The 20125-nt window shown below is 48.9% G+C and overlaps 9 protein-coding genes across 9 annotated transcripts; 4 read left to right on the plus strand and 5 right to left on the minus strand.

The window, feature by feature from the left end:
- Nucleotides 1–145: 145 nt before the first annotated feature.
- PV10_06188 (uncharacterized protein) lies at nt 146–3872 on the plus strand (the record flags this gene model as incomplete). The annotated part of the gene is made up of 5 exons (XM_016370955.1): nt 146–664; nt 724–1072; nt 1126–2391; nt 2454–3703; nt 3753–3872. The coding sequence occupies 5 exons, from the start codon at nt 146–148 to the stop codon at nt 3870–3872; spliced, it is 3504 nt and encodes a 1167-aa protein (XP_016223248.1).
- Nucleotides 3714–5792, minus strand: PV10_06189 (acetolactate synthase, catabolic). The gene has a single exon (XM_016370956.1). The coding sequence runs from the start codon at nt 5679–5681 to the stop codon at nt 4005–4007; it is 1677 nt and encodes a 558-aa protein (XP_016223249.1). The 5' UTR covers nt 5682–5792; the 3' UTR covers nt 3714–4004.
- A 278-nt stretch (nt 5793–6070) lies between these two features.
- On the plus strand, nt 6071–8032 carry PV10_06190 (alpha-acetolactate decarboxylase). Its single transcript, XM_016370957.1, has one exon. The coding sequence runs from the start codon at nt 6165–6167 to the stop codon at nt 6867–6869; it is 705 nt and encodes a 234-aa protein (XP_016223250.1). The 5' UTR covers nt 6071–6164; the 3' UTR covers nt 6870–8032.
- Nucleotides 7101–7500, minus strand: PV10_06191 (uncharacterized protein; the record flags this gene model as incomplete). The annotated part of the gene is made up of 2 exons (XM_016370958.1): nt 7101–7136; nt 7192–7500. The coding sequence occupies 2 exons, from the start codon at nt 7498–7500 to the stop codon at nt 7101–7103; spliced, it is 345 nt and encodes a 114-aa protein (XP_016223251.1).
- PV10_06192 (uncharacterized protein) lies at nt 7562–7869 on the minus strand (the record flags this gene model as incomplete). The annotated part of the gene is made up of 2 exons (XM_016370959.1): nt 7562–7700; nt 7754–7869. The coding sequence occupies 2 exons, from the start codon at nt 7867–7869 to the stop codon at nt 7562–7564; spliced, it is 255 nt and encodes an 84-aa protein (XP_016223252.1).
- Nucleotides 8033–8499: 467 nt separating the features above from the next.
- PV10_06193 (uncharacterized protein) lies at nt 8500–10608 on the minus strand. The gene is made up of 2 exons (XM_016370960.1): nt 9207–10608; nt 8500–9150 (listed from the first exon to the last, which is right to left on the minus strand). Exons 1-2 carry the CDS (start codon nt 9955–9957, stop codon nt 8846–8848), a joined length of 1056 nt encoding a protein of 351 aa, XP_016223253.1. The 5' UTR covers nt 9958–10608; the 3' UTR covers nt 8500–8845.
- A 1170-nt stretch (nt 10609–11778) lies between these two features.
- PV10_06194 (uncharacterized protein) lies at nt 11779–13455 on the plus strand. The gene is made up of 2 exons (XM_016370961.1): nt 11779–12785; nt 12837–13455. The coding sequence occupies exons 1-2, from the start codon at nt 11968–11970 to the stop codon at nt 13249–13251; spliced, it is 1233 nt and encodes a 410-aa protein (XP_016223254.1). The 5' UTR covers nt 11779–11967; the 3' UTR covers nt 13252–13455.
- Nucleotides 13456–15020: 1565 nt separating this feature from the next.
- PV10_06195 (uncharacterized protein) lies at nt 15021–18651 on the plus strand. Its single transcript, XM_016370962.1, has 5 exons — nt 15021–15877; nt 15931–16340; nt 16392–16968; nt 17025–17575; nt 17626–18651. The coding sequence occupies exons 1-5, from the start codon at nt 15085–15087 to the stop codon at nt 18520–18522; spliced, it is 3228 nt and encodes a 1075-aa protein (XP_016223255.1). The 5' UTR covers nt 15021–15084; the 3' UTR covers nt 18523–18651.
- A 242-nt stretch (nt 18652–18893) lies between these two features.
- Nucleotides 18894–20083, minus strand: PV10_06196 (uncharacterized protein; the record flags this gene model as incomplete). Its single annotated transcript, XM_016370963.1, has 4 exons — nt 18894–19181; nt 19241–19390; nt 19454–19579; nt 19628–20083. 4 exons carry the CDS (start codon nt 20081–20083, stop codon nt 18894–18896), a joined length of 1020 nt encoding a protein of 339 aa, XP_016223256.1.
- Nucleotides 20084–20125: the final 42 nt, after the last annotated feature.

Consider the following 20125-nt stretch of genomic DNA (forward strand, 5'->3'; position numbering starts at 1 on the left):
CCCTGCCAATCCGATTCTCTTTGCAATCTCCTATTCCTTTCGCCGTCTAACATAGTTGTGGATTTACATCGGACTCTTTATCACTCACAACTGCATCCATTGCTTCTTCACCCTGGCCTCATGATCACCAGCCATCTCCAGTACCATGCCGCTCCTTCGAAGTCTTTCGTCTCGCCTTGGGAGGAAGCATGAAAAGGTGCCCGTCGAAGACCGCCAAAGCACAAATGGATCTCCTAGCTCTGCCACGAGGCAGACGCAGTTGAACGACGCAGGCATGACACCGATCGATGAGAACAATATTGGACATCAGCGGGGTGAAAGTCTGGCCCCTGACCAAAGGGCACGCGGCAGCCCAGATACAGGTTTGGTGCTCCAAAAGCCCAACAGAGCAAATTCCAGCAATAGCGCAGGACAGAGTTCTTCTACGGCAACACGCAAAGATGCTGAAAACACCTTCGAGAAATTCGCCCAATTGATCCACGCCTCAAGGCGACCTCTTCCAACACAGACTGGAGATGGTCAGTACATTAGCCGAGAGTCCAGTACTGGAGTTTTGGGAGATCTTAAAGCTATGAAAATGAGAGACATCAAAACTGTGAAACACATCATGGGCGACAAGGCATCAGGAATGCCCCAAGATGACCGAAAAATGCATATGGAAGAGGTACATCTGGCTTAGGCTCTGGCGTGAAGACTTTCAGAACTGATTGTATGCTCTTACAGGTGATTCAGCTCGTTGCTGGACTGCCGAGCCGCTCAGCACACCGGGTTGAGTTGACGAGTCTGTTCTTGGATGAATTATGGAACTCACTCCAACACCCACCGATGTCATATTTGGGTGACGAATTCAAATATCGTTCTGCCGACGGATCTAATAACTCATACCTGTTCCCAAGACTCGGTGCCGCTAACACTCCATATGCGCGGCCGGTGGTACCTAAAACAATTCAGCCTGGGGCACTTCCTGACCCAGGATTGCTCTTTGATTCTCTTATGGCACGACAAGAGTTCAAGCCACATCCAAACAACGTCTCTAGCATTTTCTTCAACTGGGCGTCACTCATTATTCATGGTATGTACTACGGCCGATGGCAGTTGCCACAAGAAATGCTGACCCACCACAAGACCTGTTCCAGACGGATCACCGTGACTACAGTATCAGCAAGACCTCTAGTTATCTTGACCTGTCGATATTATATGGCGACACCCAAGAAGATCAGAATGAGATGAGAACATTTCAAGATGGTAAAATCAAGCCGGATTGCTTTGCCGAAGAGCGACTACTTGCATTTCCCCCATCTTGCGGCGTCATGTTGATCATGCTGAATCGCTTCCACAATTATGTGGTCGAGCAATTGACACTCATCAACGAGAATGGGCGATTTTCCAAGCCGTCTGGAAATCTGTCAGACGGAGCTAGAGACAAGGAATGGCAAAAATATGATAATGACTTGTTTCAGACTGGCCGTCTGATCACATGCGGGCTCTATATCAACATCACCCTCTACGACTATCTTCGTACAATTGTCAACCTCAACCGCACAAACAGCACGTGGACACTAGACCCCAGACTTGACAAACCCAAGACCTTTGCCCATGATGGCACTCCTAAAGGACTTGGAAATCAGGTCAGCGCAGAGTTCAGTCTCTCCTACCGGTGGCATTCATGCATTGGGAAACAGGACGAGGCTTGGACCGAGCAAATATTTTCAGAACTGTGTGGAAAACCCGCGTCAGATGTTTCTCTATCGGAGTTGATGGTCGTTCTGGGCAAGTATGAACATGATTTACCAAAAGACCCTCAGCAAAGACCATTTGCAAACCTGAACCGCAATGCTGACGGAAAATTCAATGATTCCGACCTTGCTAAGGTCATGATTACTGGCATTGAACAGGTTGCAGGGGCATTTGGGGCACGAAACACCCCCAAAGCGCTGAGAGCCACGACAATTCTTGGAATCATGCAAGCCCGTTCTTGGAACGTCTGCAGTCTCAATGAGTACCGCAAATTCTTCGGCTTAAAGACGTATGACTCGTTCGAGGAGGTCAACAGGGACCCTTACGTGGTGCAGCAACTGAAAAATCTATACGAACACCCCGATTTCATCGAACTCTACCCAGGATTGGCAGTCGAAGATCATAAAGACCCCATGGTCCCTGGTGTAGGCATCTGTCCTACTCATACCATATCCCGTGTCATATTGTCAGATGCAGTGTCTCTGGTCCGTGGAGATAGGCACTACACGACCGACTTTTCACCGCGAAACCTGACGGCCTGGGGATACAACGAGGTATTGTATGATTTGAATGTCAACCAAGGTTGCGTGTTCTACAAGCTGCTGCTGCGTACTTTACCGAATCATTTCGCGCCGAACAGTATCTATGCTCATTGTACGTTGTATCAAGTATCCGAAACCGTCATTTCTTGACTCTAGAATCACTAATCTGTTCAGATCCAATGACCATACCATCTGAGAACGCAAAGATCATGAGAACTCTGGGGCGATATGATGAGTACGACTGGACTCCCCCTGTCGAACAACGAACAAGAATCAATCTCACCACATACGAAAATGCAAAATATATTCTGCAAAGACCTCAAGATTTCAAAGTCATGTGGAATGATGGGTTAGGCTTCGTCATGGGTCCGGCAGGCGAGAACTTTTGCCTTGGCGGCGACTCGGTGTTTCATAGAAAACAAAAGGAGATCATGCACAAGCTGATCTACCGTGACGCCTGGCATACTCATGTCAGAGCTTTCTATGAACAGACGACGCTCCGATTACTTCGAGAGAAAAGTTGTACAGTCGCAGGAATTCGACAAGTTGACATGACTCGAGACGTAGGTAACCTTGCCCATGTTCATTTTGCAGCAAACATGTTTTCGCTACCACTAAAGACGGTGGATAACCCCAAAGGTATCTTCACTGAGCATGAGCTGTGGATGGCAATGAGTGTTATTTTCACCGCCATCTTCTTCGACTTTGATCCTTCAAAATCATTCCCACTTCGCCAAGTTGCCAGACATCTTGCGACTACACTCGGCAACTTGATCGAAGCAAATGTCAAATCTGTGATTGCCACTAGGTTTGCGTCGAGATTTTTGGATTCTTTCAGAGACAATGACACACCACTCTCAGAGTACGGTATTCACATGATTCGGCGATTGAGCGAGAACGACATGACAGCACATGAGATGGCTTTCAGTCAGATCATGCCAACAGCTGTAGCCATGGTGCCCAATCAGTCTCAAGTCTTTACACAGATCATGGATTACTACCTTGGTGACGGCTTATCTCACCTCCCCCATATCCAACAGTTGGCTCTGGACAACAGCGAGGAGTCCGAAATGATATTGCAGCGCTATGTTAACGAAGCAATTCGCCTCAACGGCACATTCGGAAGCTACCGACTCAGTCAAACCAGCCATGTATTCACCGATAACGCACGACAAGTCCAAGTTGAGCCGGGAGACAAGGTTTTCTGCAGTTTCGTTGGCGCTGCTCGTGATCCGGACGTGTTTCCAGACCCAGACCGAGTCCGCTTGGATCGGCCATTGGATTCGTACATTCACTACGGTGTTGGCGAGCATACATGCCTGGGCAAGGAGGCCAGCATTGTTGCCCTAACAGCAATGTTGAGGACGATGGGAAGGCTGAAGAACCTTCGTAGAGCACCCGGTCCTCAAGGGCAATTAAAAAAGGTCAGTCCCATCAAAGTTGGAGGAAAGATCATGCATCTAACTGATACAGGTTCCTCGCCCTGGTGGGTTCTACGTTTACATGAGAGAGGATCATGGCTCGTACTTTGTCTTTCCGTGCACGTTCAAGGTTCACTACGATGGGGAGCTACAAGCTCTCAAATCGCCCTAGAACCTGGCTTTAGATGAGGTGAGGAGACTGACCTCTCCGGCAATACTGCAAGATCAGTTATATGGTGGATCGGTGATGCTATACTATTTGCTCAACGGTATGAGAGGTTTCCAACTCGTCTCTCGTCCTCGCTCAGTTGAACTCGCTGTCAATGACGTGACCTGCCAGTTCTTTGTTGTTGCTGTAATCGATATTGACGTCGACCAAAGACACGCCCTGATAAGCGAGTGCTTGAGCCATCACTTCCTCAACTTCTGATTCATCAGACATTCTGAAACCTCTGGCGCCAAAGCTTTCGGCGAACTTCACAAAGTCCACACCTCCGAGCTTGACACCACTGCTGCGTCCATACTTGAGCTCCTCTTGGAACTGGACCATGTTGTAAGAGCTATCATTCCATATGAAATGGGTGATGTTGCAACCCTGTTGAACAGCCGTCGAAAGCTCCTGTGAAGAGAACATGAACCCGCCATCGCCGCTCATCGACACCACCTTTGACGAACACGGAGGCTCTTGTATCAGAGATGCTGCGATTGCCCAAGGTAGAGCCACTCCGAGGGTCTGTTGGCCATCGGAACATAGTAGTTTACGTGGTTGGTATGCAAAGAAGAAGCGCATCATGTAAATGTACACCGTACCCACATCGACTGCAACGGTCGTATTCTCGGAGATTGCCTTTTGCAGTTGTGAGATGAAGTGTAGCGGATGGACGAGCCCACTGGTTCGTGTGATTTGTGGGAGTTTCTGCCATTGCAGGAACTGGTCGGACAGATCTTGGGCTGTTTCGCTTCTGGTAACATCAATTACCTGTTTCAGGTTTTCTGTCAAATAAAGCAAGTTCTCTTTGATAGAGCCAAGAAGCTCCAACAATGGATGGTAGTATGCTCCAACGTCAGATGATGCGTAATCTAGATGGATGATCTTTCGTGCGGCGGTTGGATTCCACAAATTAGCATCGTACTCGACTGGATCATAGCCCACAGCGAGGACAAGGTCTGATTTTGCGAGTGCCTTGTCCCCAACTTGGTTCCGGAACAAACCCACTCTTCCATGGAAAAGATAAGCCAGCTTTTTACTAACAGCACCTGCAGCCTGAAATGTCTCCACCGTGATCAGAGGGTGGGAGGTGAGGAGTTTCCTGACGGCACCAACCACTTGTGGAGACGACGATCGCATGCCCAAGAAGAGAACAGGGAATTTGGCGGCCTCGATGAGTTTTACAGCTTCATTCAGCAAGTCTTGGTGAGCAAGCCCATATCGCGGCGCTGAAAAGGCGTGACTGGGGAATTGCAAGAACTTGGACCTGCCCTTAGCGATATCTGCAGGTATCGAAACCACAGACGCACCCTTGGGTGAGGTGCTGGCAGTTCGGAATGCGGACAGGACAACTTCGGCGGCTTGGTCTTCGACGTCGATGCCAACGGCGCTTTTGGAAGTCGGACCCAAGATCTCCAACGCTCTCATCGACTGATGTGTCCGTTTGGTGTTCATCAGTCTAGGGACAGAACCGATAATCGCCACCACTGGATCTCCCTCGGTTGTCGCCGTGACAAGGCCTGTGGCCAAGTTGGAGGCCCCGGGTCCTGAGGTAGCTACGCACACTCCAGGGATGCCGCTGATGCGTCCAACAGCCGCTGCCATCATGGCAGCATTTTGTTCATGTCGACATACGATCAATCTGATCTCGGGGTGGTCGAGTAGACAGTCGAAAATCGCATCGACTTTGGCCCCGGGGATGCCAAACACGATCCTGACCCCCGCACTGTACAGGCTGTTGACTATGATCTGCGCTACACTGTCGTCCGCCATGGAATCGATCTTTCGATGTACTTTCTCTGCCTTTGTCGCGCGATGATCATGGATGGAACGAAGGAGTCGCTGCGCGAGAAGTTGCAAGGTTTGAGCAACCGAGAAACAGCTCCGAAGCTTCCATCAAGGACGTTGGGAGCCACATGTGAAAGGCCACAAACTCAATTTCATCGTCATCACGAAGCCCGGGCCAGCAGGGTGATACTTGCTTGCTACTTAGATAAGCGGGTCCTATCTGACTCAACGGGCCCTGGCGGCATTGCTTATCACCAATTGGAGGCGCCTAAAGGCTTCTCTCTTCCGGGTGCATCCGCACGTGATTTTTCAGGTGTGAGCTTGCATCACTTCAACACTTCAATGATCTCATCACCAGTCAATGTTGAGGGATAATTTTTATGTCCCTGTTTTCCTTTATCTAGATATAGTACTCTGCACAATTGGGTAGAATATTGTCATCATTCAGGTCAAGTCCCGTGATACACCATGGGTGACAATCAGATCTACCAGTTCTCCCTCGTTAATGCCTTGATGGCGGGAGTTTCTGACTCGGGCATCTCGGTCGAGCAGCTTCTAGCCAAGGGCAATCAAGGAATCGGCACATTCGCACAGATGAAAGGAGAGCTTCTGATGCTCGATGGCAAGGTCTATCAATTGCTCGACGGCGGTCAAACGAGGGTAGCAGACAACACCGACTTGATCCCTTACGCAGTGGCAACCAATTTTGTCCCCCAAAGCACATGTGAAGTGTCACTGAAATCGAAAGACTCCATCTACGAGCTGCTTGAACAGTTCCCGGAATACTCATCCAATTTGTTCCTGGTCTTTCGCTTTGATGGCCACTTCCAGTCTCTCATATGCCGGACGGTTAAGGGCCAAGAATACGAGGGCCAGCCGCTGGCGGACGTTGGCAAGAACCAGCACGTCCAGCCGTACGAAAGTATAGAAGGAACAATCGTTGGCTTTCGCTCCCCCGAGATTTGGCAGGGCTTCTTTGTGGCTGGTGAACACATGCACTTCGTCAGCGCCGATCGGCGAGAAGGTGGGCATGTCCTGGAAGTGTCCGGTGGCCAGGGAAAACTCAGCATTGCAGTCGCCAGGGATATTCACATTGAGCTTCCATCCTCGGATGCATTCAACAAAGCTTCACTGAGTGTAGATGACGTCGGCATCAAAGCAGTCGAAGGTTGAGTTGGTTGCACAACTTCTACTATGCACCAGTGCCATCTCTGCAGTCCCAGCAGCCAACTTTGTCATCTATGATGGCGACCAGCCCAGACGAAAATTAATAACTTGGATGCTCTTATTAAACTTCTTGGATACACACTTTAATGTTCTCGGGATTAAGCTGAACGGCGTCAAGGAGCTCGGTTCTAATGATGAAATTACTACAAAGGCATAGGACGGGCTGTGACCAGTCGCCTATGATGCACAGCTGTCGCAGTAAATCTCGAAACCCTGATTATTTCCGTGTCAGTGGAGTGGCATTGTGGTTGCTTGAGCAGGCACTTACAAGATCGGTTCCTGGATGGCCAGTGCAGTTGCTGGAAAGTGGAAATCGCCTCTGGATTGCTTGCAAGGCATTGTCTGGTGCGGTGTTGAAGACGATTTTGGCTCGTGGTGCTTTGTCGCGATATGTCTGGATGATGTCTGTAGATGGACAAATGAGCAGATGATTCTGAACGTTGAAGTAAGTCTTCAGGATGATACGGACCTTCGAGGCGGACTGTGAGGTCCGGCAAGCGAGCACCTCGAACTCCATAACCAACCCCGGTGCCTTGCCAATTCCTTCCACGCAATCGATCGGCATAGATGCCCACATCTTGTTCTGGACCCGCAAGGACAACTGTTGTGAGGTATACATCAGCGGAGGTTGCTTTATGTTAGCCCCTCTTTCGAGACTCGCCTCTAAGGTTATATCCAGCTTCCACGATTTCGGCGGCATCGCGCCTCAGGGCATTGTTAACCATGTTCGGGTCGAAGCCTTGTTCAATGACTAGAGGGTGGAATGGAGGCAACCCCCTGGAAGGAAGTTCAGCATAAGTCAAGGACAGCACAGGGGAGAGTGGACAAACGTGAAAAAGACATCTACATCACCACAGCCAGGATTCCTCACTGGCGGCCGAGGACCAAAATGAGCCATCGTGCTGCCGAAAAAGGCGATCGTGGCGAAGATGCGAATTCCAACCATGTTGTGCGGCTAGAGGATACGAGGAGCAGAGGATCTGAATGGACGCGGAGGATTAGCCTGAATTGTCTCGGTTGTGGTAGGATAGAATTTGGCTTTTCGTTGTGCCCTTGTAGGAGGCCTAGGACTTTATATTCCTCACAATGCTTAACATCTTGTCCTCCGAGATACTCATTCTCTGGAAACGGTCACTCTACGCAGCTAAGTTGTTCGAAATTACCAGCGAGCCTCAGTGATTGAGGACTGTCCTTACTGCTCCAGTCATACACGGCTGACGGCTCTGGTAGACCGACTCAGGGTGGACGTGCACTCTTCATGGAGGAGAGAGGGTCGTTGACCAACAGAGATGGTGATTGGCTGTAGGGAACCCAACACGGCTGGTATTTGACCGACTCCGAATCTCAGCGGCGCTATCCATCGGCTGGTCTGGAGCCTGATCCGGGAATATGGCCCTTTTGACTCGACCATTTGATTACATCCGTTCAAATTATGCTCAATTAGGTACTATGTCAACGTGGAAGACTGATTAGGGATGGTCAATATGCTGTATCTGTGTATGTTCTCGTGAAATCGGAGTATCTGACTCTTGAAGGCACGTGTGGCCTCTTCCCAATTCGGAAGTTGATAACTCTTGGCAAGTGGAAGTCTTGGCATAGATCTCCGGCTGGGATTCCCCGGCTCCGAGTTCCTCACTTGAAGCGTGCTTCAGTGACTCTCGAATGGGGCATCAGGCTTGAGTCTCCTGTAATTACGGCTCCTAATATCCGTGGCATTGAATAAGAAGATTACCCACAGGACAGTGGCACTGTCAATTACCACTCTTTATAAGCATGTCGTCATGTTTGGGTGGTACTAAGCAACTCGGCGCTGCTGTTTCGACCGATCCAGGTTTGGCACGCAATCACCTTCTTCCTTGTCGTTGGATGGACCCGTGTTTTTTGATCATACTTGAGATTGTGCCCCAGAAAGTCGAGAAATGCTACAAGTCCGGCTCGGCGATCTTGAGAACTGCCTTTCCGTTATTCTGCCCCTTTAACATGCCAACAAACCCCTCAGCAGCACGGTCAATGCCGTCTGTCAAGGCAGTTGTGGGTTTTAGCGATCCGTCGCGGATCCATTTCTTGAAGTTCTCCTGATGCTCTTTGGCGTACTTTCCTCCCATCTCGGCATCGAGTACTTGAAACCCACGCATCGTCAACCGGCGGAATATTACCTCAATCAGATTGGCAATTCGATACTTTTCTCCCGGTGATTGGTTATATGTAGAAATCATGCCACAAGCGACTTTCGACATGTTCAGCTTGTGGACCATGCTTGGATAGGAGGAACTCTTGACTTACCAATGCGCCCAAATAATTTCATGTTGACTAGAGCAGCATCGAGCTGTTCACCCCCAACATTATCATAGTAGATGTCAAGTCCATCAGGTGCGAGCCTTTTGATGGCTTCAAGAGGATTTTCATTCTTGTAATTGAATCCACCATCGAAACCAAGTTGATCAACAAGGAATTTCAATTTATCGTCACTTCCAACACTTGCATAGACTTTGAGTCCGCCTCTTTTCGCAAGTTGTCCCACAATCTGTCCCACAGCACCTCCAGCCCCTGAGATCAAGATCGTCTCACCTTTCTTCGGCTGGCCAATGTCATAGTATGAGCTGTATGCCGTCAAACCAGTGCCATCCAAAGCCCCAAGCAGCACAGGCAATTCAATTCCTTCCATGTCGGATAATTTCTCGGCCCCTGATAAAGATGCCCCATCATGCAACGTGTACTCTTCGATCGGAAGAATGTGTCGAATGAGATCACCAATCTTGAAGGACGGATTATTCGATTTCACAATCTGGCCTATCCCTCTTCCGCCAAAGGGCTGGCCAAGGGGAAAAGCAGCATTATAACTCGTGTCATTGGACGGCTTCAACAATACCCTCTGGTATGGATCAAAGGACAAATAGCAGTTCTTGGTGATGACCGCCCCTTCATCGAGCTTTTGTTCGATATCGAAGTCGCGAGACTCAACTGCAATATCCTGCCCAGGGATCGGATAATTGGTAGGCGGGTTCTTAAAAATTAGCCCTTTGTTGGACACCATGACTCCAATGCAACAGATGAGAAAGTGAGCTTCAGTTCTCCAAGACAGTTGCTCCAGAGAGTTTCAATCTCATAATTTGTTTCCGACATGGTTGTATGATACTGCTGCTTCTGAGGAGTCAACTAAATCTGAGTCAAGCAGCAAGCCGAGTTCTGGGCCGCGGGTAAGTTTCCAGGTCCGAGGGGCCCTCTAAAGACTCGAAGCTCGGTAAAAGGAAAAGTGCCGAGTATTGGTCTTTGCTTCACGGGGGCGGCCCCTCGGCCCAGAAAAGCTTACCCACCAGAACCACTGTGGCAGAACCACCGCAACAACGTAGAAGGCTCTCAATTGCAGCTGGTATGTATTCTTGCCTCATCCTCTGCTCCACGTTCTCTGAGTGTGGTGCGCAGAACAGTACATGGACTGCAAAGTCGTCCCGTGACACCACACTCGGCTGTACTGCTTGTCAAGTAGATTGCACTATTTATGTGACTTACAACACGATTGGAACGTGATCTCGGAAGTGGTCATCTGCGTGATCCGTCCAGTGATCAAAGGAGATAGTTGGGCTGGCTGCACCGTAGGTTGGTAAGCACCATGTTTTAGTAATGGAAGAACGCGAAGTCCCTCGTCGGGCACCAGTAATCAGCGTGAAGATTGCGCTATCTTGATCGACTCGCGGGGGGGGGGGGGGGGGGGGGGGGGGGGGAGTCAAGCCCAATACCTCGATGGTGCAGTGGCTAATGTGGTTGGAGAGATACGATATGCACTGATCGAAAGGCTGCCGTCAGGCATACTTAAAGACATCACGGGACTAGAGTCTGAGGTTGAGGACAAGCATGCGTAGGCAAGAATGAAGGCGAGGGCACCCAGATATTGCTTCCTGACTAAAAGGTCTCGACCTTCAATGGTTCTAGGACTGTCATCGCAGTCAACACATCTGTCTGAGATGACACACTACCGAGCACAACTGTTGAATTTTGGCTCGATTGGGATTGACGGAAATCCAATCAGATCCCACTCTGCGATGACGTCTAGCCGTATAGGGAAATTTAATCCCATGCTTAATATGCTTTTTCATTGGTCATTTCCCGATCCCTCGACTTCACTTCTTACTGATAGCCCTCACCAAGACCCAGGAGGATCATCTCATATCTGGGTCATGGCGCTTTCATAGTAGACGAGATCTGATAACGAGCTTGGGATAATCGTCATTGATATCAAACAAATTGTATGACGAAATCGCACAGGAATAGTGGACAGCTGGCGTGTCTCAACCACCATCACATCGTCGATTCTTGAAGAGTCCGCGTCAGGAGGAAGGAGAGCAGGTTGCTGCATCACTTCACAGGGCCTGCATTGAGCCCGGACAGACGTGTGCACACGTCTACGAACCATGTGACGACTTGTGAAAGCTGCAGCTAATAGGATGACGGTCAAGAGCCATCATGAAACGAGCTAGCATTGCTCGAAACCTCAGAGTCCAAGATAACCAAGTTGGCATACTGTCCAATCATGGATTTAATTTTTGGCATTACTGTCGTCTACTCCTGCGGCTTGTCATCCCCCAAACTTCGACGAGGGTTCCAAGCCCAGGTGAGATCTGACTAGTCTATCTCACTATTTCGGTATCAGAGATCGCTTTATCCGCCAATCACCTGCTGATCCCTGGCTTTACTCGAATTGGCGATTTCGTCCAACGGCCCGCCACCAGCTTCTGGTCCGACTTCTCAATCTGTCTCAAAAGTCCATATGCCACGCGACCACGCCTAACTATACTACATCTACTGTAGGTATGGCATCGCTATCATCAACATACAAATAACACCTATGTAGATTATACTTCTCTCCCAACACAACAGATGAGTCTGCTCTCCTTCGTGTGACATATAACATACTTCCATTTGACAAGCCTTACTCAATTGCAATCATAAATACATAATCGGTCTGATTCACAAGCAAAGTTTTTGGATTTAAACCTATCATTCCATTTCCTCTCAGCCTCAGCGCGCCTATTAAAACACTACCACGATGGGTGTATTAAACTATCTTGGCTTCAAGGGCCAAACGCCTGCTGCCGAAGGCCCCAAACCAGTCCGAGCACTGCCGTCAAGCTGGTATACCTCGCAGGAGATGTATGAGCTTGAGAGGAGGGCGATCTTTTCGAAACGGTGGATGCTCATCACTCATAAACTCAGATTCACAGAGCCCGGCTCATGGATTAAATTTGAAATCGCGGGATTTGAATTTGTCTTATGCCTCAATCGCCAAGGGGGAATCAGTGGCTTCCATAATGTGTGTCGCCATCGAGCTTTCCCCGTTGTCCAGGAGAAGACAGGCACTGCAAGGATCTTTGCCTGTAAATATCATGGTTGGTCGTACGGCCTTGATGGAAAGCTTGCCAAAGCGCCAAAGTACGACGAGCTCGAAGACTTTGATAAAACACAGAATGGTCTATTTCCAATCCATGTTCGCGTCGATGCTAGTGGGTTTGTTTGGGTGAATCTGGATAGCAAGGCTACCCCAGAAGTCCCGTGGGAGGAAGACTTTCTAGGTATCGACACCCAGGAGAGATACAAACAGTTCAACTTCGACAACTACGTCCTTGATCACGAGTACCAGCGTGATGGCGATTATAATTGGAAGATCTTGGCCGACAACTTCAATGAATGTTATCATTGCCCAACCTCACACCCAGACATTCCTACTCTTGCCGATATCGAGACCCATGATGTGGAGGGTGAATTTGGCTGGATTAAGCACCAGTCGGTGCCTACAGAGGAGCAGAAGCGCCTTGGGCTAGCAATCGCCAGCACATACTTCTTCCCCAACGTGTCCATCTCTGTCTTGTGAGTTATTGTCATTTCCTGAAGAAGAAAAATCGCTCATAGTCTCGCTAGGCCACACTTTATCATGCTCCAACGATTCCTGCCCCACGGTCCTAAGAAATCATCAATGCACTATCAGATTTTCCGAAATAAGGATTCAACGGAGGAGCAATTCCGCCTCATCGCTGATTTGTACAACAAAGTCGTCAGCGAGGACAAGGTTCTCTGCGAGCTAGCCCAAAGAAATCTTAACGCTGAAATCTTCGTCAACGGTGAGATGCACCCCAGGCTAGAGAAAGGCCCACTTTATTTCCAGAAAGTCAATCGTACCGTTATTAGAGAGCACTTTGATCGGGAGAAGGCAGCTGGACGAGAAATTTGGCCCGCCAGGCAGCAACTACCAAGCGGTGCCGTAACGAGCAATGAGGATGTCGAACTTTGCTCAAGCTTGTCGTGTCAGTCGAAAGAAGGAGGGTTGGATTGGTAGACCGAGCCCTGAGTCGAAGTTGGAGCATTCCATGTTTTCATCAACATCAAATTGTGAGCATCAGAGCGAATCCATCAGAATGCGGAGTCTTCACGGTGTATGAAAGTGTCTGTTTACATGCCACAGAGTTGTTTCTCACTCTATGACTGATGATGCTGTAGCTGTCTTGTTACAATTACATAGAATCCAAAGATAAGATCCTGACTTGACGTCTTTTGCTGCTATTGTGTGATGGCTGGTATGTCCAGTTACTTTCCACCGTGACCGTTGACACAGCCACTATCACTCGCACAAGGGATGCATGCAGAATTCTATTCCTAATGTCATATCTACTGCACCGCTGAAAGTGTCATTGAGCTGGTGCTGATGCCTCCTTGCACCAGTGCCCATGCAGTCGGAATTGTCCTGCACAAGAGTCAATCATGCACCGTAGCATAAGTATGTTTAGCATTGCAACAGTAGGACACAACACTGATGTCTATGCATATCGCACTTCTCAGAGAGTATACACCCACTTCCCGAGAGCGTAGCAAAAGATGCGTCCTAGCTAGATGTCCGGATCAATGTTGCTCCATAAAGAGATAGCCGGGGCAAGGATACCCGTCATCTGAAGGAACCATCGAATATAGGTAGAAATCCGCCTGTTGCCCGGATTTCAAGAGGAACAAAGAAAATGAGACGAAAGGGGCTCGGTAGAAAAAAGAACGCATGGTAATTGCAGGTCCGGTATTTGGGACAAATGCCAACGTCAGGGCTGGTAATCCATGTCCTTTGGTAGGATGAGACCTCCGTGCATGCCTCAGATAGAAATTCCCGCTATTGCAAAGTCTGACTTGGGTATTGATACGGTACTTAGTCCAAATGTGTTTCCAGAGCTTACGACAACGCATGCGCCACATGGTGAATAGAAGGACGACCTGTGGAGGAGGTTGGTGGCAAATCTACCGCAATTATCCATATGAGAAGAAGCTCTACAGCGAACAATCAAGGGGGCTCTGTTAACTCAGCTCCACGAGAAGTCGCCAGGGAGAACATAATTATGCATAGGTAATGAAGTGCATAATTAACAATGAATATCACGCAGGTGCGACTTCATTCATTCAATATCGCGAAGTGGCGATCAAGCTGAAAATGCAAGTTGAGAAGTGCAGAAGGCAAATTCCTCAAGGAGTAGCTGAAAAGCACGTGCCACGGGAGATGGTGCAAAGCTTTGGCACCAGATACGAGGCAATGCAGATCGAAGGGCTTGTGCGTAAACTCTTGGGAACTCAAAAGTAGTTCTAACAAGCCTACCGTGCCTGCGCAACCGGCTAATCGGGCTGTAGACCTCGTATTCACGAAACAATTTAAGCGCATAGACCAAAACACATGTTGAAAAATACGTACGAAGCTGGTAACAACAAATGGTCCCTTGAGACTATGTTCAAGCTTAGGCTCGGTAGCCAGTTCGAACTCTGACCAACAAGTCTAAACGAAAAACGATCGTAGACCCGCCCCGTTTATCAGCTTCTGAGTAAATTATCCAAGGTATACCTGAAAATCCGGGGGTCTCTCTCGGGTAGACTTCCAATGCTCTCCGTCCGTAACGGCCAATAGTGGCTGAGGGCAGTCTGATGACCCTGGCTGCGTCATTGTCATTATATCGAAGTCAATACTGGTTCTAATGGAAATAGTGGAAGGCGGTGGACTGTGAGACTCTGCAAATGCACTCCATAGATTTCAGCGTAGGTCCTTTATATGAAGTCGTCAATTAGCCCCTCTGATTGTCCATTTGACTAAGGTCACCATCGTGAAGTTCATCTAATCAAACCAACGCACCTCTTGTGGGTGACCATGACTGAACCAATTCCAGGACCACGCGCTCTTCCCCTTGTCGGTAATTTGCTCGATGTCTGGGAAGATCGAGATATGCCCCTTAGGGCAATTGAACGAATGGCCGATGTCTACGGGCCTATCTACCAGATCGACATGAAAGGCCAACGCCGCATTATTTGCAGTTCTGCAGATCTTGTGGAGGAACTCACAAACGAGAAGCGCTTTGTCAAAATTCCACCTGCATCAATAGCAGACAGCCCGGGGCCCAAAGGACTATTCGCAGCCAGAAATGAAGATCCTGATTGGGAACAAGGACACAGGATCCTCATGCCCTCTTTTGCACCCTTGTCAGTGCAAGACATGTTCACTGACATGAAGGATATTGCCAGTCAAATGATCCTGTCATGGGCAAGGAAAGGGCCAGAACATAGAATCCTTGCCACAGAGGACTTCACCAGACTGACGCTTGACACCATCGCTCTCTGCACAATGGGCTATCGTTTCAACTCATTTTACCAAGATGCGATGCATCCTTTTGTCGAGGCCATGAACACTGTTTTCGAGTATAACACCGCCAAAGGAAGCCGGCCAGAATTCGTCCAGAAGCTCATGTGGAGAAAGAATGCCGAGTTTGAACAGGCTCGAAAAGTCTTGCGAGACACCGGCAGAGCCATCATTCAGGGTCGCCGAGACAACCCTGTCGACAAGAAAGATGTCCTGAACACCATGATCTACGGAAAAGATCCCAAGACTGGGCAGAATATGCGTGAGGAATTGATTGTTGAACAGATGACAACCTTTCTCATCGCCGGTAGGTCAAACTTCAACATATGCACACAAGAAACGAAATACTGACTGCAGCAGGGCATGAGACAACCTCTGGTCTATTGTCGTTTGCCCTGATGTATTTGCTTCTCAATCCAGGTACTTATCTGAAGGCCCAAGAGGAAGTCGACAAAGTTATAGGTCAACGTGCGATCGAGATCAAGGACATAAATAAACTCACGTATCTTACTGCTGTTCTACGCGAGACTATTCGACTTAGCCCTACTGTCCCAGTCTTACAGAAGTCGGTCAATCCTGCACTAGCGCATGAGCACGTGCTATTGGGGGGGAAATACAAGATCGATCCCAGCGATCAAATTGTTGCCCTGATGACAAAGGCTCAACGAGATCCGAAGGTATGGGGAGAGACGGCCGAAGACTTTGATCCTGAGCGAATGCTGGACGAGAACTTCGATCGAGTCAGTACACAATATCCAGGATGTTGGAAGGTGAGTCCACAGATTTACTCGCTATTGAGCCCTAGGTGCTGACTTTCCTAGCCATTTGGCAATGGCAAGAGGGCATGCATTGGTCGACCCTTCGCCTGGCAAGAGTCTTTGCTTGTTCTCGCAATGGTACTGCAAGCATTTGACGTCAAGTTTGACAACCCTCACTATGTTCTCAATATCAAGCAAGCCCTGACTATCAAACCGGACGATCTATACATTCGAGTCAGCCCCCGTCGACAAATGGACAGCACTCAGCTTGATCGTCTCCTTCACAGTGATGGGACCAATGGAAAGGTGCAGAAGGGAAGCGAGGAGGGCACGACGGCAAATGGTGCTTCATCCCCATCAAAAGCGCCAATGACCGTCCTCTATGGATCCAACACTGGTACTTGCCAGGCTTTCGCTCAGCGACTTGCTTCCGATGCGACATCTCGTGGCTTTGTCGCCGAAGTCCGCGATCTCGACAGTGCCACAAATTCCCTGCCCAAGAATACCCCCGTGGTCATCATTACATCTTCTTATGAAGGAGAACCTCCCGACAATGCCACTCGCTTCTGCCAATGGTTGAAGGAAAGTGGCCCAGGTAGTATGGACAAGGTTCAGTATACGGTCTTTGGATGCGGTCACCGTGAGTACAATTCCTATACCCCGCCAAGATGAATGAGCTCGCTGACCGCCTACTAGGGGATTGGAGCCAAACCTTTCATCGCATCCCAAAGCTCGTGGACGGGCTAATGACAGATCTGGGTGCCCAGAAGATAGCACCTTTTGGTTCTGCAGACGCCGCGAAAGGAGATATGTACGGAGATTTCGAGGATTGGCTTGATAATTCGCTATGGAAAAGTCTTTCCCCAGATTCCTCCGCGGAACCGTTGAGCAGTAGCATGGATATTGAGATCTCCACGAATGCTCGCGCAACCAATTTGCGTTACGACGTCAGCCTGGCTATCGTCAAGGCTAACTATGTCCTTACCAAAGAAGGTGAACCAGTCAAATGTCACATGGATATTGAGCTTCCATCAGACGCAGTATATCAATGCGGGGACTACCTGGCGATCTTGCCTCAAAACTCAGAAAAGAGCGTCAAACGCGTGATGGCTCGATTTGGACTGCCTTGGGATGCTGTTGCCACTCTCACAACGATGGGACCGTCGACTATCCCAGTCAATACTCCAATATCTGTGTTTGACATTCTTCGCAGCTACGTCGAGTTGTCTCAACCAGCAACTAAACGAGTAGGTCTCAATCAGCTCCCCTGTTTAAAGCCATACTGACGATCGTCCAGATATTGAAGACTTTCTCAGGCTACACATCGTCCGAGGAAGACAAAGCCTTCCTCGACAAACTTGTGGATGACAACAACCTGTTTGAGCTTGAGATCACTAAGAAGCGAACAAGTCCCCTCGACATACTGTTCCAGCGATCCTCGATCAAAATTCCTTTTGGGCAGTTCCTTGGGTTTCTACCACCCCTTCAAGTTCGTCAATATTCGATCTCCTCTTCACCTCTTGAGAATCCAAACAGATGCTCAATCACGTATGGGGTGATTGACACACGTTCATTCTCTGACCCAGCTCATCGCTTCGAGGGTGTGACTGGAAACTACCTCCGCAATCTCCAGGACGGTGACATGATTTCAGTCAGTGTTCGACCAACAGCGAAGAAGACATTCCGACTTCCCGCCGACGCCGAACAGACTCCATTGCTGATGTTTGCGGCTGGGACTGGCCTCGCTCCTTTCCGTGGTTTCCTGCAGGAGCGGTCAATTCAGCTGCTAGCAAATCCAAATCGTCCACTGGCTCCAGCACTTCTCTTCCTTGGGTGCCGAAGTCAAACTGGCGACAGACTCTATGCCGAGGAGGTAGACTCCTGGGTTGCCAGTGGAGTGGCTACAGTCAAATACGCGTTCAGCAAGGAGAGTAACGCATCCGAAGGTTGTGCTCACGTTCCAGATCGTATGATCCACGACGGTGACGAAATATTGAAGCTTTGGAGGAGCGGCGCACGAGTCTACGTATGTGGAACCAGAAGGTTTGCGGAAGGCATACGCGAAGCGGCAAAAAAGATCGCTCTAGACGTTCGCAAGAAAGAAAATGGTGGCGTCGGGGAGAGGAAGGATGAGCTGGAGAAACTCTTCCAGGCAGCAATGCAAGCAAGAGTCGCCAGCGACGTCTTTGACTAGGGTAATATGGGTGTTGCTTGAGAGCCAAGCAAGACTGAGGCTGAGCCAGTAGTAATCTCTGGTTTTATTCATATGATTTGAAGGTAATCGTAACATGATAATATTAGGAAGTCCATTCGAGGTGTCCCGAAAGTTCAGTGGGTTTTACCTTTCGCTTGTTGGCTCCCGAGAAAAGACTAGGGATGGAAAGTTACTGCTTCGTAAATCCCCGGATGGCGCTCAGCTGAAGTGGCAACTTCACAGAAACTGTCACATCAATGCAGAAGCTCTGTTTTCAGTGTATTTGTGCTGCGAAATGCCTAGTACTAGACACGGAAAGGCGTTCAACGCTCGAAACCGAGCATACATGGCTTGAGACCCAGCGACATGGCTCATATGGAGCTCTTCGCAGGTTGATGCCTGAAAGTTAGGGCGTAGCCGATTCCACGTATTAAATCCATCGGGTTCAATGCATGTAGTAATGCCCCAAACATGCCAGAGATCGATCTTGTTTCCACTCTATGATCTCGGTACTCCTTAGCATGAAATGTCAAATAGTAAGATGCCGTAAACAGCACAGCCTCAATGCAAGTAAGAAGAGCTGGAATGCCAACTGTGATGTCTCGATACGTGACTTTAGAGGATCCTTGGACTTGACTCTTGAGGATGTTGAAGACGAACTGTGAATGCATGTTGAGCCTCGAAAGGCAATAATTAGGGGAAGGGATTAGAGACTCACACGTTGGAGCGTGGTTACCAGCACAAATAGTTTGAAGGTAATCAATTTTGGCAGCGCTTTTCGATCAGGCATGTATTCCTTGAACCTTCTTTGAAACTTGATGATGGCGAGAATGACATATATGGTACCTCCGAGCTCAAGGACTTGGATCTGTTTAAGAGAGTCAAACCATGTTTTCGAGCAGCACGAGCAGTTACCAGCGTGGAGTCTTACGATGATGTGACCAACTCTCGGTTTCTTGGAAGTACTACAGGCAGCTTTTGTGGCTTCCAGAATCTCTCCAATGATGATCAAGATCGTATAAAGGGCAAGGTAAAAGAAGACGGTTCTCCAGAGTCGCTGCTGAGGGGTTAGAACTCGAGAACAAACGCAGGGTTGTGCACAAACCCTGAACAATTTCAATGTCCTGCCCGGGACAATTTCTCCATTCTGCTTTCTGTGCTCAACTTGAGCAAAGAATTCTTCGCGGGTATGGGCTTCTGGGACGACAAAGTGAACATAAAGGAGGAAAAGTGACGCCAAAGCCCATGCTTCGTAAAGATTTGGGATCGCTGCTAGGTAGCTTGCTGCCGAGTAACAGTGTATCGCAGCCACTGCAAAAATTGCGAAAATCAAGGGGGTCAATATAATTCTGAAAATCTGCCGTTGTTCGTCCGGGATATTGTATCGACGAAGATGTGGAATGACAAGCCCCAGCCAAAGCAATAGGGTAATCCCAAAGCAAACCCAAGCGACAATGAGGATGATGCGCTGAAAAGTGAATGAACCGGAGATGGGCTCTCCTGTGACATATGCTGTGGAAGGCGCATCTGGGCACTGATTTGAGCGAACTCGTAGAGCCATAACTGTCGGAAACTGATATTCAGGTAGAAAATATCCTGAGAA

Source organism: Exophiala mesophila (genome assembly GCF_000836275.1).
Source record: "Exophiala mesophila strain CBS 40295 unplaced genomic scaffold supercont1.4, whole genome shotgun sequence".
In the NCBI taxonomy this organism is placed as follows: Eukaryota; Fungi; Ascomycota; class Eurotiomycetes; order Chaetothyriales; family Herpotrichiellaceae; genus Exophiala; species Exophiala mesophila.